Source organism: Salvia miltiorrhiza, chromosome 3, assembly GCF_028751815.1.
Source record: "Salvia miltiorrhiza cultivar Shanhuang (shh) chromosome 3, IMPLAD_Smil_shh, whole genome shotgun sequence".
Taxonomy (NCBI): domain Eukaryota; kingdom Viridiplantae; phylum Streptophyta; class Magnoliopsida; order Lamiales; family Lamiaceae; genus Salvia; species Salvia miltiorrhiza.
In genome coordinates, this window is record NC_080389.1 from 44,638,230 (window position 1) to 44,655,142 (window position 16,913).

The 16,913-nt window shown below is 40.7% G+C and overlaps 2 protein-coding genes across 2 annotated transcripts; one reads left to right on the forward strand and one right to left on the reverse strand.

Moving 5' to 3' along the window:
• Window positions 1-7,688: 7,688 nt before the first annotated feature.
• Window positions 7,689-11,872, forward strand: LOC131015980 (protein AUXIN SIGNALING F-BOX 2). Its single transcript, XM_057944509.1, has 3 exons — window positions 7,689-9,253; window positions 10,315-10,810; window positions 10,901-11,872. Exons 1-3 carry the CDS (start codon window positions 8,781-8,783, stop codon window positions 11,681-11,683), a joined length of 1,752 nt encoding a protein of 583 aa, XP_057800492.1. The 5' UTR covers window positions 7,689-8,780; the 3' UTR covers window positions 11,684-11,872.
• A 301-nt stretch (window positions 11,873-12,173) lies between these two features.
• On the reverse strand, window positions 12,174-14,456 carry LOC131016025 (protein CYSTEINE-RICH TRANSMEMBRANE MODULE 11). The gene is made up of 3 exons (XM_057944580.1): window positions 14,145-14,456; window positions 13,705-13,963; window positions 12,174-12,463 (listed from the first exon to the last, which is right to left on the reverse strand). Exons 1-3 carry the CDS (start codon window positions 14,185-14,187, stop codon window positions 12,415-12,417), a joined length of 351 nt encoding a protein of 116 aa, XP_057800563.1. The 5' UTR covers window positions 14,188-14,456; the 3' UTR covers window positions 12,174-12,414.
• Window positions 14,457-16,913: the final 2,457 nt, after the last annotated feature.

Here is a 16,913-nt window from a genome sequence, read left to right on the forward strand (position 1 = left end):
CGGCTGTGGGAAGTCTCATGTATGCAATGTAGTGTACCAGGCCTGATATTTGTTTTGCCGTTGGCATTGCAGCAAGATATCAGGCGAATCCAGGTCAAGCTCATTGGACTGCTGTAAAGCACATACTCAAGTACCTTAAACGGACTAAGGAGTATGCGCTAGTTTACCAGTCTGATGATTTGACACCGGTAGGGTATGTGGACGCCGATTATCAAGGTGATAAGGACAAGAGGCGGTCTACTACTGGCTATGTGTTTAAGTTTGGGGGTGGAGCCATTGTGTGGAGAAGTGTAAAACAGAAATGCAATTCACTATCCACCATGGAAGCCGAGTATGTAGCTGCTTGTGAAGCTGCTAAAGAGGCTGTGTGGCTCAGGAACTTCCTAACTGAGATTGATGTGATTCCTAGTTTGCCGAAGTGCATCATAATTTATTGTGATAACGAGGCCGCTATTGCGAATAGCAAGGATTCAAGATGTCATCAATCCATGAAACACATTGATGGCAAGTATCATTACATTCGGTCTGTGGTCAAGCATGGTGATGTAGCTTTGATGCATATTGCGGGAGTTGATAATCTGGCTGATCCCTTCACGAAGAGTCTTCCTGGTACGGTGTTCAACAAGCATGTTGAAGGCCTTGGAGTTCGTGGCCTCCCTATACTAAATTAAACTTTAGTATAAGTGGGAGATTTTGTAATAGCTAGAGGATATTATCAGTTTTTCAGTCACATTGTATACTAAAAGTTTGCTTTAGTATAAGTGGGAGAATTGAAGGGTTGTATACTGAAAGCAAGACTTTATGCTTGTATACATTGATTCCTTTGTTCACTGTGATTCTTCTATCTGAAATATTGTTATTGCATAATCCTTTTATAGTCCAATTTATCTCATACTATAGATTATATGGTGTGTTGTAGATCACAAAAGATCAAATAATTGGAAAAAGTTGAGATATAAATTGAGTTCACAATCGAGGCAACTATGGGCGAGTTGCTGGTTTAGATTGTAGCATAAATGGATAAATAGTTTGTCTTGGCTATTTATTTATGCTAGTACATTCGTGTATTGAACAGGATCACAGTGAGATGAATTCTTATATTCTGACTAATTAAGAATCAAGATCTCGGCGACTTAAATAGTCTTAACCTTAGTTGAATTAATCTCTGTGAATAATATATTGACTATTGCTTTGATTTATCATGGGTGAGAGTTCTCTTGAAGCTCAATATACTCGATACTTTGGGTGATAGCAATTATTATTTGACATGCGATTATATTGCAATAAGGAACCGTGTCCTGCTAATAACAGGATGATAATATCCTCTCGAGGAACTTAATAAGTTTATCGTATTAAACCCTGCAGGTGGAATTAGTTCCAATACGATGATAAGTTTAAGTGGTAGCACTCGAGATGTCGTTTATAATTAAACGACTAATTAATTAATTAATTGATCGTCAGAGAAATTAATTAATTAATGAATATTGGATATCTTAAACACGGGGATTAATTAAGTCTAATACTAGCCCCGACTCACCTAAAGAATAAAGAGGTAATTCAGCATTAATTTTCTAGTGGAATAAATTAATACTTGTGTCTCGATTTTATTCTGGGCTGAATAAGAAAATCGAGCACTGGGAGGCCAAACTTTATTCAAGCTAGTAGATCCCCGCTTGGCCCAATAAAGGTTCAACTCCTTAAGTGGGGCGGCCCCTCATCTCTTAAGCCTTTGGGCTTGGTTTGATTTAATTATGTTTTGGGCTTATTATTTAGGTATGTCTAATACCTAGTATAAGTAATAAGACAACCCTAAAACCTAATTAATTAATCACACACGTGAGAGCAAGATTGTGAGAGTGAGGAGACGCCAACTTTGAGGGAGAGGGCTTGAAGCACGTTGCCACCCAATGTCGAGCTCTACCGTGGGAACAAGTTGGAAGATCAACACTGGAGTCTTTGATCGTCAAATTTGCAAGTAAGTTTCGAACCCTTGCAATAGGCACTTGTGATTTTTGTATGTACTTGTTTGGCATCCGGAATGGGTTACGGGCAAATGGATCATACGTCAAACTATGGTTCCTACAGCAGAGACAATTGCCAGTGCCTTCAACCTTTCACAAATCTGACCTGATGTAGCTTTTGAAAAACAAGAGACACAATAGTTCAAGCTGATTGACTTTTCCAATTCAAGTAGGGCAAAGCAATATAAGTTTGTGGATGAAAAATCTTGTGCTGAAGACATTGGTGAGCCTCAAGGTCCTGCTAATAGAGATAGTTATTGTAGTGGGCAAAATTCGTCAACTTGGCTCAAACCCAATTAACATTCCAAGCTGGCCCAATGAGTCAAGCAACCCGGTCCATCCAATCCGACATACTTAGAACCAACTTGGATCGATAACAAGGCTAGCCTAATTACTTAAGCAAATTTGTTCGCCCAACCCAATAAGTCAAGTTATACTTATTGCAAGACCTACCTGGACCGACCCAACTTGACTATCCCATTTCTAGTCCAACTTGTCTAAACAGTCAGGCTGAGTATATTCGTACTCAGCCTGAGCCCAAAAAGTTAAAGATCTACTTGAATCGATACCTATCTATCTAGTTGACGAAGTCACATGACCTAACCATTAACCCTAAGAAACGTCTCCCGCCAAGCTGACACGATCAGAGGATGAATCATTAGGATCCCGTTCAAATCGCAACAACTTGAGGAAAAAGGGTTTGGATGTGATCAGACTATAGAAACCACCCTAGTGGCTGGATGTCCATTATATAAATAGCTCGACTAGGTTATAAAGAGGACACGAAAATCCTACTTGCTCTCCACTTCTTGAATTCTCTTCACTCCGCCACGCTGATTACTCTTCCAAGTTGGATACAACCAACTTGGCCGTCTTCCACCTTTCATTATCACAACCTGCTGTCACCGTTTCCACCCTCTGAACGCCATCGACACCTTGAAATAACCTTTCTTTCCAACCTGTCTTTCTCTCTTATTTCAATTTATTTGTCATTCTATTTTGCTATTCCGTTACTGACTTGAGCGTCGGAGGCTCTACGGTCGACACCCCCTCCCGGTGCTCAACCTAGGGCTCTTACATGTTCTTGTGTTGACAGGTTGCTAGTGCCCAATCTATCCGGACGTGCAGACGTCAACCTCAATTGTAGATTTTAGCCTCTACAGTTATGCTAGTACAAGTAATCCGAAAGATGATGTTTTAACCAAGGAGCAGAATACCGGTGGTCCAGTTTCTCATTTAATTGAAAAGGTTGAAAAGGACTCATCTGCTCTAGTGCTCCGGTTCCAACGGTAGCTCCAGCCGACGATGGGTTACTGCCTTCCTAATTCCTATCAAGTTGATGAAAGTCCATGAAAATTAAAAAAAAAAAAAAGTCAGTCAAACTCTACATAGAGTCTATGAATTTCCCAAACCTACGAAAATCATGGACTTTTTAAAGTTCAAAAAAATCCAATAGAATCCCAAACCAATACACCCCCCCCCCCCCCACAATACAGTTCGTCGGCATACTTTTCTCACGTGACTTGCACTCATACTTATGTGTTTATTATCTCTATATATGAATAAATTATATTTATAAATCTTATTTTCCGCTATGTATTTTTCAACGAAACATTAAATACTATCAAGAATTTCTAACAATTGAATATATAAGGTATTGACGTATGTAATTCGCTATGTGTTGTTACGTAAGGGTGCACCGTTTGATGTCCAACAATGATAATATGTATTAGTTATTGCAAGGGTGCGAGTAAAATAATATAAATTCTAAGCTTGAGATTAGAGGTTATGAAATGTTGCAGATAACAATATTGATTATACGTGTTACGATGGTACACAAATAATTTCAATAAAGAAAATGCATTGAGTAAGGCCATCTAAATGATATTTTCCTTCATCTTATTTATAATTGGGGGTATATGCTAGCCAAGTCGAGCCAAATACTCTATCCAAGCTCGATTCGTTTAAATATTCAGGTGTTAGAGCTCGACTCGAGTTTTGTTATTGATTGATCTCTATTCACTAACCAATTATCAAGCTCGATTCATATGATACTCGATAATATCGTATTTGAGCTTGAGCTTGAGCGCGAACTCAACTCATTTGGTATTAGTATAAATGGTGTTTGAGCTCATTAAAAACTTGTGAAATACTTGAAAAATATTCAAAATGTGCCCTTGATCAACTTGTTACTCGAATTCGAGCTCGACTCATTTAAGTGAACAATTGAAGGTTCTTGAACAGACTTGCAACCATGTTTGTGCATAAATCAATTCGAATATGTTCGCAAACCCAACAAGTCGAACACTGTACACTTGAGTTCGACTTAATAAAATTATCAACCTCGAAATCAAACTAAAAGCTAATTTATTTAGTATCGAATCAAGCTTTGAATAATTTGTGGGTAGCGCCGTTATGTTTCCTATGGAATGCTGAACTTACATAGTTGAGTTAGATGGATGATCTCAGATAATACAAGGAATGTAACAAAAATGTGAAAGATATATGGTGCACAAATTGGAAAATTAGATCAATTATTTGGACAAAACAAAAATAAATTTGACGTAGCCTATTAGAGAAACGTACAGTATTTCAAAATAGTTTGGCATTTAGGTTCTTGGCTGTGAGCTGAGATTGCGACACTATATAGAGATGGTAGTTCACATGGGGGAGCAATTCTTGCAAATGATGGCCTCTATTTATCATTATTATTTTTATTGATTAAAACATTACTATTTGGGATGCCTTTCTTTCTCAATAATGTTCTTCTTGTAATCACATGCAAGTTGAGGCCCTTCTAAATTCTACTCCCTCCGTCCACGAAATGAGTACCCATATTTCCATTTTCGTCCGTCCACGAAATGAGTACCCATTTCCCTTTTTGGCAAGTGTACCCCACACAACACTTTAATTAATACACTAAAAAAGGTGGGACCTCTATTCTATTCACACTACACTCAATACATTTCTTAAAACCCGTGCCGTCCACAAATGGGTACTCATTTCGTGGACGGAGGGAGTAATATATATTGCATATGACCATTAATTTAGTCCTTCTTTTAGCCTAACTACCTCCTCATTTCAATTGCATTTTAACCAGTTTACTTTACCTTCGTCTTATTTAATACGAAAATGTTTCAATGGACTATTCACGTTCCAAATAAAAATCATAAACATAAGAGAGAAATCATACAAAATAATTATAGATAACAAATTTAGTCAAGTACAAGAAGCAACCTACTCTTGTTTAATACTAGTATTATATTATGGATTGATGATTTTCTTCTGATTTTTTAATTCCCATGCTAGACAAGTTTTTCCAGCCCACAAACCTCCCACTCACCTTTTTTCTCTATTTTAAATCAAATACTATATAATATATAATTATTATGAAAAGTGTCATGCACCTCCCCAGTTTCTTTGTTACACTACTATTTAGAAAAATTGTCCCCAGAATTTTATCCGTGTAGACTTTAAACTCTTATAAGTTGCATACACGTGTATAGTCATGGTTCCAAATTGCTCTATGCTAAAATTGCACCATTGTGTTTGACGAATTTATCACCATATTTTTCATCTCAATTAAAATAAATAAAGCATTAGTGCAACTAGGTTGTCAAATTCATAAGACCATTATATTTCAACGTGGCAGTTAATTAATAGCTGGCACGCAAGTTTACATAATTAAATTGTATCGAATTCATTTGGACTATATATCTCAAATTCACCATGTTCAAATAAAATGTTTTAATTATATTTAATTTCAAACCAAATTCTCACAATTCGAACGCGCTCTATTCTCAGCCAAACAAAACACAGCCTCTTAATTAGGGATGTCAATCGGGCCAGCCCACCGGATTTTTGAGCTAGCCCTATCGGATTCCGGGTTAGTCGAGTGTGGGCTAATCGGGTTGGAGATTTTTTCGGATTGTAAATCTTCAACCCTAACTAGGGCTGGGAATTTTAGGATCGGGTAATCGGGTACCCGATACCCGACCCGAAAAAATCGGGTATCGGGTACCCTATACCCGATTAATTCTAGATCGGGTACGGGATCAGGTATTTAGGGGTCGCAATAATCGGGTATCGGGTATACCCGATCGGGTATCGGGTATACCTGAATTACCCGATATTTTAATTATTAAATTTTAAACTATTTAATTCCATTTTCCACTTTCCCAATTCATCCCAATTCCACTGTGTTCTGTACTGTTTCCACTTTCCCAATTCATCCCAATTCCCAAACTCCCAGCCGGCCATAACCTCTCGGCTCTCACTCCAGAGTCCAGCCGGACCAGCCCCGCCTGGCCGTCCTACTCGCCGTCGCCCCTCGCCAGCCCGGCGTCGGCGCGACGCCGTGCCGCTCCCCCGCGCAGTTCCCAGCAAGATCTGCGCCAAGATCCGCCGCCCTGAGGCCCCTGCCGGCCCCGTCCACCGGGCCGTGCCACTCCCCTGCGCCGCGCACAGTTCCCAGTCTATGAGTCCTAAGTTTCTGCCATCTGCCATCTCCGCCGCGCCGAGCCCCTCCTCGATCGGAGTCCTCTCTTCCATTTCGGCCCACCACCCAGTGCGGCGCCGCTCTGACCTCTCCACCTCTCCAGATCGGAGTCCTCTCTTCTCCCATCTGCTGTGATTGAGCCGCTTTCCCACCGGTCCGGCCGTCCACCTCCAGTCTCGGACCTTCCCCCACCCGAAATCCCTCTCGGCCCCTCCCCCAAAATCGAGCTCCAAAATTGACCAGGTAATTTAGGGTACCCGATTTCGTTTTCGGGGTCGGGGTCGGGGTCGGGTATAGGGTTTAGGGGATTTTCGGGTTCGGGTACCCGATTTTTTCGGGTAGGGTACCCGAACCCGACCCGATTCTCAGCCCTAACCCTAACCCTAAACTTTCGGGTTTAATCAGGTTAAAGGCGTAAAAATAAAATTATCATTTGTATTTTATTCCTAATGATCTAATGTATAATGTATAAAATATACATATATATTAAAGATATAAATTATATAACAAATCATGAAATGCAAAAATATAAGATATTCAAGATTACATAAACAAAATTATATTAAAATGAGATAGTAAAATTTAACATGTATCAATGCACTAGAATCAATCTGGATTATTACTGAATAATTAGTGGATTTGCCATGCACGTCTCATCGACAAAAAAAAAAAATTGGTATCACTTTAAAATGAGATACTAATAATTAATTTCTAACTAATGAGATACTAATAATCAATTTCTACAAAAAATTCGTAATTAATTTCACTTTTTTTAATGAGATTGCACACACACACACATATTCTAACTAATTAATTTCACTTTTTTTAATGAGGTTACGTATATATATTTAAGCAAATACCATAGATCTAAACATAGCAGAAGTTGTAACTGGATGCACCAGTCGCAATTCCGTCAGCCCACCGGGCTAGCCCATCGGGTTTTCGGGCTAGCCCTATCGGGTTTCAGGTTAGTCGGGTGCGGATTAATCGGGCTGGAGATTTTTTCGGGTTGCGATTTTTCAACCCTAACCCTCTAATTTTGTCGGGTTATTCGGATCGGCCCACGGATTTCGGGCTGCATTAACATCCCTACTCTTAACCTTATGAAAAATCTAAATGAAAAACTTTAAAACAAAAGCAGTGATTGCCAATTTTTCGACCCCCACACAAAAAGAAAAGGAAAAAAGAAAAAAATAAAATTCAGACCCCGAAAAAAAATCACTGACACACAAAATAATTATCTCGCAAATCAGAAGAAAAGGCGAACATAATATGAGACGCGCGAGCGTAGGGAAAATTGGCGTACTCGCGCGTGAATGCGCGTAGATGCCCCCACATGGGATTGTCTGGGCGCGTGAGAAAGTGAAAAACGAGTTCCCAATTCCATGAAGACGTTTTGGCAGAGCTGATTGCACATCGAAACCAGAGAAAAAAAGACACATGCCCTTCTACGGTCAAGATTCCATCTTCGATCGATGCCAGCCGTTGATATACCTAACCCTAGTCAAACTTCAACTATGCTTGGTTACTGGCAACAGTGGATTTCCCCTTCTCTTTCTTTCTTTTGTCTGATGATGAGATGAGAGAGTGTGTTCAGCTTTACCCCTTTAACATGACTGAATGGGGTGAGGGAGATGAGAATAGATTTTTTTGCTGTACAACTCAGTATTTTCCTCTAGATGGGTGATATCCGTTAATTCATGGATCTTGCTTTGCCTTCTCGTATTTTACTTTTTTTGGTTCCAATTTATTTTGGATCTTTCCGTTAAAAAACCCATCTTTTGGGGATTTTTTTTCCAATCGGCAGTTCAATTTGGTGTTGAAGATCTTGGTCTATCGAGATTTTTTCCTTATTTTCACCTTATTATTTTTTTCTTTCTTTCTTCTGTTCAACTTAGTAATCATCACCTTTTGATTTTTGGATGATGATGGTGATAAGTGAGCTCAGAATAATCTCTCTTTCCCTTATCTTATAGATTTTCAACTCTATCCCTTCCTTTTTTTTGAGCTCCTAAAACAGTTGGGTTCTTCAATCTCTCTCTCTCTCGGTTTTCAATTTTTCTTCTCTTTGTTACTCTCAGATCCGCTCCGAAAGTCAAAGTGAGGCTGTTGTTCCGAGATTTCAGCATCGTATTCGCCGAAACCTCAACAACTTCAGATCCGTTTCTTACTAGATCCGAAAAACTAGTATAATTATTTTTATCACTCTGTTCGTATTCGCTAGGGTTCGTCAGGGGGCAAAAAAATCGGAAGATCAGAAGATGTGTCTGTTTCAAAGTGTGATGAATTACTTCCCGGAGGAAGTATTGGAGCACGTATTCGATTTCCTGACGTCGCACCGCGACCGCAATGCGGTGTCGCTGGTGTGCAAATCGTGGTACAGCGTCGAGAGATTCAGCCGTGAGAAGGTGTTCATCGGCAACTGCTACGCAGTGAATCCGGAGCGATTGATTGCTAGGTTTCCGCGGCTCCGATCCTTGAGTCTGAAAGGGAAGCCTCATTTCGCAGATTTCAATCTGGTGCCTCATGATTGGGGCGGCCACGTGTACCCTTGGATCGAGGCTATGGCGAAGAGCGGAATCAATCTAGAGGAGCTGAGGTTGAAGAGGATGGTGGTGTCGGATGAAAGCCTTGAGCTGCTTGCGAAATCTTTTCCAAATTTCAAATCTTTGGTTTTGGTCAGCTGTGAAGGGTTCACTACCGATGGCCTTGCTGCCATTGCATCCAATTGCAGGTATGTTTGGTTTCATGAATTCGGTTAACTTCCTCCCTTGTCGGCTGTGTAATAATTTTCTTACTCTTTTGTGCTATTGGGACTTGCTGGGCATGATTAATTGATTTTTAATGCTAGTAATTTTGGTGGGCAATAGAAATTTGGTGTTTGGGGTTGGTTTGATGAATTGAAGCAAATTCTTCCCTTTTTGGCCGTGGAGAAGTTTACTTGCTGTATGGAGAAAGATGGAACTTGCTGGGCTCGAGTTCTTTTCCATGCTGAGCTTGTAGTTGATCCGTTATGTTGGTGATTTTGGTATGGAACTTGTTGGGCATGATTAATTGATTTTTTATGCTAGTGATTCAGGTGGGCAATAGAAATTTGGTGTTTTTGGATTTAGTTTGATGAGTTCAAGCAAGTTCATCCCTTTTTGGCCGTGGAGTAGTTTACTTGCTGTTTTGAGAAATTGGAACTTGCTGGGCTCGTGTTCTTTTTCATGCTGAACTTGTAGTTGAACTGTTATGTCGGTGATTTTGGTGTGGACTTGACTACAATTGTGGTACTTAATTTGAATCTCTGTTTTTTCTTAAGAATCACACCTATACTTAGGGAAGTTAAATCATTCCTGAGTAGGCCTGCTTCAATGCAATTTTTTCAATTGAAGGCTTTTAGCAGGTGGAATTACTGGTTGCTGGTGGATTAAGAAAAAAATATTTCTGCTCATAGGGAGTGTTTACTTTGAGTGGTAGGATAAGTAAAATATTAGAGGCTAAACTACCATCTGCTGTGATGGTTTGATTAATTTTGAACTTGTTTATCCTTCAAATACTCGCTAAATATTTTGAACTATCATATATTTTATCAATCTAATCTACCACACAGCACACACAATAAATTACCCCATATAACTATATAAGGATATATGTTGTGTCATGCCTAGGAGGATGAAATAGCTATTGTGCAACTGTATCTCCCTGCACAAGGTTTTGGATCATTTTTGATTTCTTGTACAATCGAGTAGTTTTTATATTAGTTCCAGGATAATGCTTCTCAGTTATTGATGACTCGGCCTTGCACGGCAGGTTTCTTAGGGAGCTCGACCTGCAGGAAAATGAAGTTGATGATCGCAAGGGTCAGTGGCTCAGCTGTTTTCCCGAGAGCTGTACCTCTCTGGTCTCTTTAAATTTTGCATGCCTCAAAGGAGAGGTTAATGTAGCTGCTCTTGAGAGACTGGTTGCGAGATGTCGTAACCTTAGGAGTCTAAGACTGAACCATGCAGTGCCTCTGGAGGTTCTTCAGAAGATTTTGGTGCAAGCTCCTCAGTTGAATGATTTGGGTACTGGTTCCTTTACCCATGATCCTGACTCGGAGACTTACATCAAACTGAAAAATGCTATGAAGAATTGTCACTCGATTAGAAGCTTGTCAGGGTTTCTGGATGTGAATGGACGCTGTTTGCCCGCTGTCTACCCAATCTGCACCAGTTTGACATCGTTGAACTTGAGTTATGCGCCTGGGATCTTCAATAATGAACTTATAAAGCTAATCTGTCACTGCAAGAAAATAGAGCGGCTCTGGGTTTGTTTTTGTTCTGTTGAGCTTGTTTCTTGGTAGCTCTTCTTTTCTAATTTTCCCATGATTAATTGAGATTGGACTTTGATAACGCAGGTTTTGGATACCATTGGAGATAAGGGACTCAATGTCGTGGCCTCCACGTGCAAGGAACTACAGGAGTTGAGAGTCTTTCCTTCCGACTTATATGGTGTGGGAAATGCAGCTGTAACTGAAGAAGGGCTAGTTGCTATATCAGCTGGATGCCCAAAGCTGAACTCAATCTTGTACTTCTGTCAGCAGATGACCAATGCTGCCCTCATAACAGTAGCCAAAAACTGCCCTAATTTTATTCGTTTCCGGTTGTGCACCCTTAACCCGGTCGTACCAGATGCAGCAACCAATCAACCACTAGATGAAGGTTTTGGGGCGATTGTCCAGTCATGCAAGGGCCTGACGAGGCTATCAGTCTCGGGTCTTCTGACGGATCAAGTCTTTCTATACATAGGAATGTATGCTGAGCAGCTTGAAATGCTTTCAATCGCGTTTGCTGGGGATAGCGACAAGGGGATGCTCTATGTACTCAACGGGTGCAAGAAACTGAAGAAGCTTGAGATCAGAGACAGCCCGTTTGGCAACATGGCACTTCTATCGGACATGGGGAAGTATGAAACAATGCGATCCCTTTGGATGTCCTCATGTGAAGTGACCCTCGGAGCATGCAAGACACTGGCGGAGAAGATGCCGCGGCTCAATGTTGAGATCATCAATGAGAATGAGGCTGGTGACGGTGAGGGTGAGGCCAGCTTCGATGATAGGCATAGAGTTGAGAAGATGTACTTGTACCGGACGCTTGTCGGGCCTAGGACAGACGCGCCGGATTTTGTTTGGACGCTGTAGATGCTGCGGCGGGAGCTCTGCTGCCTGTTCCTCTATGTATTATGTAGCTCTAGGTTGTTAATTTAGACACCACCTATTTATGCATTTGCTAGTTCCACTGATGGCTTATTGTTATATATGGAGGGGGATTATTCAAATTGACTTCAAACTCTGTATCATGCTTCTGTTTATATCAACTTCTCAACTCAATTCTCTCTCTCTAAAGTCTAAATCTTTTGAGGCTTTCGTATTTTGCCCCTTGTGTTGGTTATGTGATAGCCTGCCTACTCACCAAATTCTTTACTATGAAGTGAAAATTGCATTGTATTAAGTGCAATTCAATTTCAACATCGTTAACTGACAAAGGATTTGATAAAAATAAGCAGGTAAACTACCCACAACCAAAATTGATTTTTCTCAACTTTTATGCTAAAAAGCAATCAATTTCAAGACTTAGAGATAAAACGTACATAATAGAAGTTGACCTAAGTTTGATAAAATGAACACATGATTGCAGAAATATCTTCTGGTTTAATAATGGTTCTATCATACAATGACGGACATGCCCAAAATCCAGTTCAGCAGCATGGATAACATATTACCAAGATATCACGTGCAACTTAGTTTTCTTAATGACAGGAACTATACGAGTAGATAATTGACATAAAACAAATAATAGTATTTCCACCAGACTGAAAATAATCGGGAACACTATGGCGCTTTCCTCATCTCGCACAGTTGAAGTTGAACACTCAGAAGCAGCATTCTTCCAGTACACAACAGCAACAAAGGGCCGCAAGACTGCACATAAAACCAATCACCTTCACTATTATGATTTGCTTCGATGAGCATGCTCATGAAGTGGCAAGAGAACCAAATTAAGATGAAAGCTAGTCATTATTTAGCAAGTAAGCAACGCTGTGCTGGTGCCATTTCACATATCAATCAATATTCAGAGCCTTATTTGATCGGTTCAATCTCAGAAAGTGCCTCCATTATTTATTTATCTTTCCCCCCTTCTCCTTTGCTTGGATAGTACTTCCTTCGTCTATGAAAAAACTTCATACTTTTCCTTTTTGGGATGTCCACAAGAAAACTTCCTAGCTATTTTTGGATTATACCCCACCACTTATAATACTACTCCATTTACTCTTACTTTTCACATTTTCATCTCTCAATACTAATTACAACACCTTTTAATCACTCTCAATACACTCAACAATTTTTTCTCTACTTTCAATATACTCATCAACCTTTTCTTAAAACCCGTGTCACCCCCTTCTAAGAAGTTTTTTCATGGACGAACGGAGTATTAAAGAGTGGCATGCTGAACACAACTATATTCATGAAAACATTTACGCATTAAAAAATCACAAAGACAATGAGATGAAAGTTACAGTTTGAATCTCAATCAGGTTCACTCCTGTCCAAGAAGATGGTCTGTCAATTAATAAATAAAACATCCTACACAAAATATATTCTGGCAAGTGAAGAATTTCATCAAACTTGTAATGGTTTTAACAACGGCCTTATATTAGTTCACCACAGTACACCATATCATCAAGATTAAATCCATCACAAGTCACTCATATTAGTTCTCGAAGAATTTAGTCCCACCAGCGTTATTATCGATGAATTGCATCCAACCAAAATCAGTTTTAGTTAGTAGTCTACTACATGTTGGCTATCAATGAAGCTCAGAAGGTTAATTCATACTAAAATACAACCATAATCCTCGATGCACCACTGCCACCTAAAAATGTATTTCAAAGGTCATTAAACAATTAGCCCAAGGTTGTGATCATTTCTAAGCATCAAGAGTTATAGCCAGTAGTCTAAACACCTTTAATCAACAGCCAGTACTAAAATTCAATAACACTATCTTTCATATTTTCTGTACATTCTAACGCTCACATTAAAATTCAATAAACTAGAGTACTTTAGCTGGAGCAGTTCAATCTACATTCAATCATAAAGCATACAATCACAATCACAGGCGTCGTCCAATCTTAAAAACAAATGGAGATAGAAAATTAGCATACCAGCCTCGGAGAAAGGAGGAACCATCATCGTGATCACAATGGTAAACCTGGACAGGCGGCGGAGGAGGAGGCGGCGGATGACATCCATGATGGAAATATCCTTGATATCCACCAGCGTGCGGCGGCGGGTAAGGATACCCTGTCGGCCGAGGAGGCGAATACGGACATCCGTCGTGCGATTGCGGTTGCGGATACGGATATCCCTCTAACGGTGGCGCGGACGGATACGCCGCCGGCGGAGGGTACACCGACCCGTACCCTGAAAAATCGAACAACAATAATTCGATCAGGCGATTAAACAAAAATAAGTTGCAACTTTTAATCAAAAAAGTAGCAAGGAACATCAATTTTGGACAAAACGCAAACGAATGAATTGTTAATTGGAATTTGGAAACAAATCAAAAAAGATCAAAGTTTTGATCGGGTTGAAGAAGACTGACCTGGAGGAGGGAAATCTTCGTGGGGCACTTTCTGATAACTCATCTTGGATCCAAAACGCCTAATTTCCTTCGAAATCGGACTTTTGATCCAAAACTCTTCGGCTTTGAGCAACTGAAGAAGATTTATCAGCTGAAGAAAGATTTTGACAGCGTTTGGCTACTAAGTGAAATTAAACAAATAAAATAAAATTTAAACTTAAAAAGGATTTCTCCTTTCTTTTGGTTTGGGGCAATTTTGTTGAATGGATCTGGGCCGTTAATCAGGAGAAAAAGAAGGCCCAACCACCGGATTGTGTTGTTGTGTAACCCAAAACGCATCTAACTTACTAAGATTTTGGATTTAACCATAGCCTCTTCTTTTTTCTTGTTCTTTTTGTACGTTCTTCTTGGCGTACTCGCCGATCATTTTTTGCAATTTGTCGTCCGATCTATCCAACCTTTCCGTGTATTGCGGTGGAGGCTCCGAGCTTTGCGATGCCTTCCCCTTCCCCTTTGCCGCTCTCGCCGCCTTGTTTCCAATTGGCCGGGAAGACGTGATCTCCTCGCCCGACGCCAAGGTGGTGAAGTCGCTCGTCTCCGACATCTTCGTCCTCTTGGAGGAATGGACGTTGCCCTCAAGGTACATGGACTTGAACCTCCGGTTGATTCGGAGCATCCTCCATGCATTCCAGTAGTTGAAGGGGCCAGAAGTGGGATTCCTACCTTAGAAGATGACTTGGGCCTTCTGTTGGGGCATGTCGTCGAAATGGCCGGAAGGCCACTTCGCGCAAACCTCCACCCAAACATTCTCCCACAACTTCACCTCTGCAGCCACTCGAGCGAAGTGTCCCTTTATTTGGCCGGGTTTGAAGGCGACGCCGAGGATAGAGTTCACCCGCTCTAGAATCTGGCCCCAATAGGCCTCTCCCTTTTGTTCGACACCCCCGACGACATCGTTGGTCTCCTCTGTCTAAACATGGACAATAAGGTCTGTCTCTTCGACGGTGTAGGTGTGCCGAACGGCTCTTCCTTCCTCCGGCATAGGAGTCGGCGCCTTCACTTTGAAGGCCATAGCCTTCTACCGCCCTCCTTTCTTGGGCTTCGACGCACTGTAGGCGGGCGGTGGCTCCTCTTCGCAGCTTGGACGAGGTTCCTCCTCCAAGTTGATACCCACCAAATCGGGATGATAACCGTCTCCGCCGGAAGGGTCGGGAACCCAATTTGGGTCATATCATTTGGGATTGTGTGGATCCATATTTTTTTTGAGAGAATTTGATAGAGTAGATAGAAGAAAATTGGAGAAGATAGGAGAAGATGTGTGAAGAAGAAGAAGAAGAAGAAGATAGGAGTATTTAAAGAAGAGAGAAAGAAAAATTTTAAAAAAAGGAAAAGGAAAGAACGGTCAAATGGCCGATTTTCAAAAAAAAATTATTTTTTTTACAATCGGCAACTGCCGATTTTCAAATTTTAATTTAAAAAGAAAAAGAAAAAGAATAGGCGCGTGCTGAGCACGCGCCTTCTCCAACGGGCATCAAGTCAGCCCGGGGCACCCTCGAGGCAGGCAACGCTGCAGTGGGTGGCCCGATAGCTGGGTGACTCGAGTGGGTGCTATCGGGTCACTCACTGCTGATGCTCTAAGATTGGCAGATTGTGTGTGTCAGATTGTCATCGATCGATACAATAAATTAAATACGGACATGATACATCAATAATCTACTCGATATAAACACAAACACGATACAGTTTATATAGACATGGATGCACAGAAAACAAACACAATAACAATATGATTCAATCTGTATCGACAACTTGGTACAACAAGATAATAATATGATCCGAATAAAAATTAATTATACACAACACGATAACAATAACATTAATACATTACCTGCTTACATAATAACAGTTTCAAATTTTTAATAAAATACATAATATCCTTAGCAAAGTACAAATATTCAACAATGCAATTTTAAACGTAAATTTTTCAACTTCAAAGTCCCAAGCAAACTCTAACTATTAAATATGAATTAAAAATAATTATTTAATAAAAATAAGGGGTAAATATCTGTAAATTCATAACGTTTACACGAAATTGGTTTTTGCTCCTATTTTAAAAAAGCCTGCCTCAAAATACATACTTTTTATTTTTGTCTCGTTTTTTGTCCGGTGACCGATTTTTTCTTATGTCGGCGCTGAAAATGACATGGTGGCAGCCCTAACTTCCATATCCACATTCCACATCATCATCTTCCCCACTCTTAAACCCTAACTTCCCCCCCACCCGCCGGTGCCGCTTGCCGCCACTACACGCCGGCGCCAGTGGGACAAGATACGAGCACATCACCACCACCACGGCCCCCAACAGAGCCATCGGAAACATCCTGCTCGGATTCTCAATCTCCCCTGCCAACGTACTCGCATTATCCCAGTAATTCACATTCTAAAGCAAGCTGTTGAAGTAGGCCCTCCACTCCACCTTCATGTAGTCCACAACCACCCACCGCCTAGGCCTAATTCGAGGAATCGACAAAACCCCCATCACCGCAAACGGGACAAGTGAGAAGCAAGCAAGTAAAACAGCTGAGAATCCCACAATGTGCAATCCTCTATAATTCAAGTAGGTGAGCGACTTCGTGATCCCCAACAACGCCGGGATTCGCGCCATCGTCTCATTGAAAATGAGGAAACAGTGCTTCAGATAATCGAGAAAGAGTATCGGATAGAGGGCGTTATCTATCACCCCGCTGAACCATTTTCAAAACCCTTCCTGGAATCCCCAAAATGGGTCGA

Bases quoted from the DNA above. Each gene is read 5' to 3' on its own strand.
- LOC131015980 (XM_057944509.1), top strand. From the start codon at position 8,781: ATGTGTCTGTTTCAAAGTGTGATGAATTACTTCCCGGAGGAAGTATTG. The intron at 9,254-10,314 runs GTATGTTTGGTT...CTTGCACGGCAG, and splicing joins GCCATTGCATCCAATTGCAG to GTTTCTTAGGGAGCTCGACC. The intron at 10,811-10,900 runs GTTTGTTTTTGT...TTGATAACGCAG, and splicing joins AGAAAATAGAGCGGCTCTGG to GTTTTGGATACCATTGGAGA.
- LOC131016025 (XM_057944580.1), bottom strand. From the start codon at position 14,187: ATGAGTTATCAGAAAGTGCCCCACGAAGATTTCCCTCCTCCAG. The intron at 13,964-14,144 runs GTCAGTCTTCTT...TCGATTTTTCAG, and splicing joins CGAAGATTTCCCTCCTCCAG to GGTACGGGTCGGTGTACCCT. The intron at 12,464-13,704 runs GTATGCTAATTT...TTTTATGTGCAG, and splicing joins TCCTCCTTTCTCCGAGGCTG to TCTTGCGGCCCTTTGTTGCT.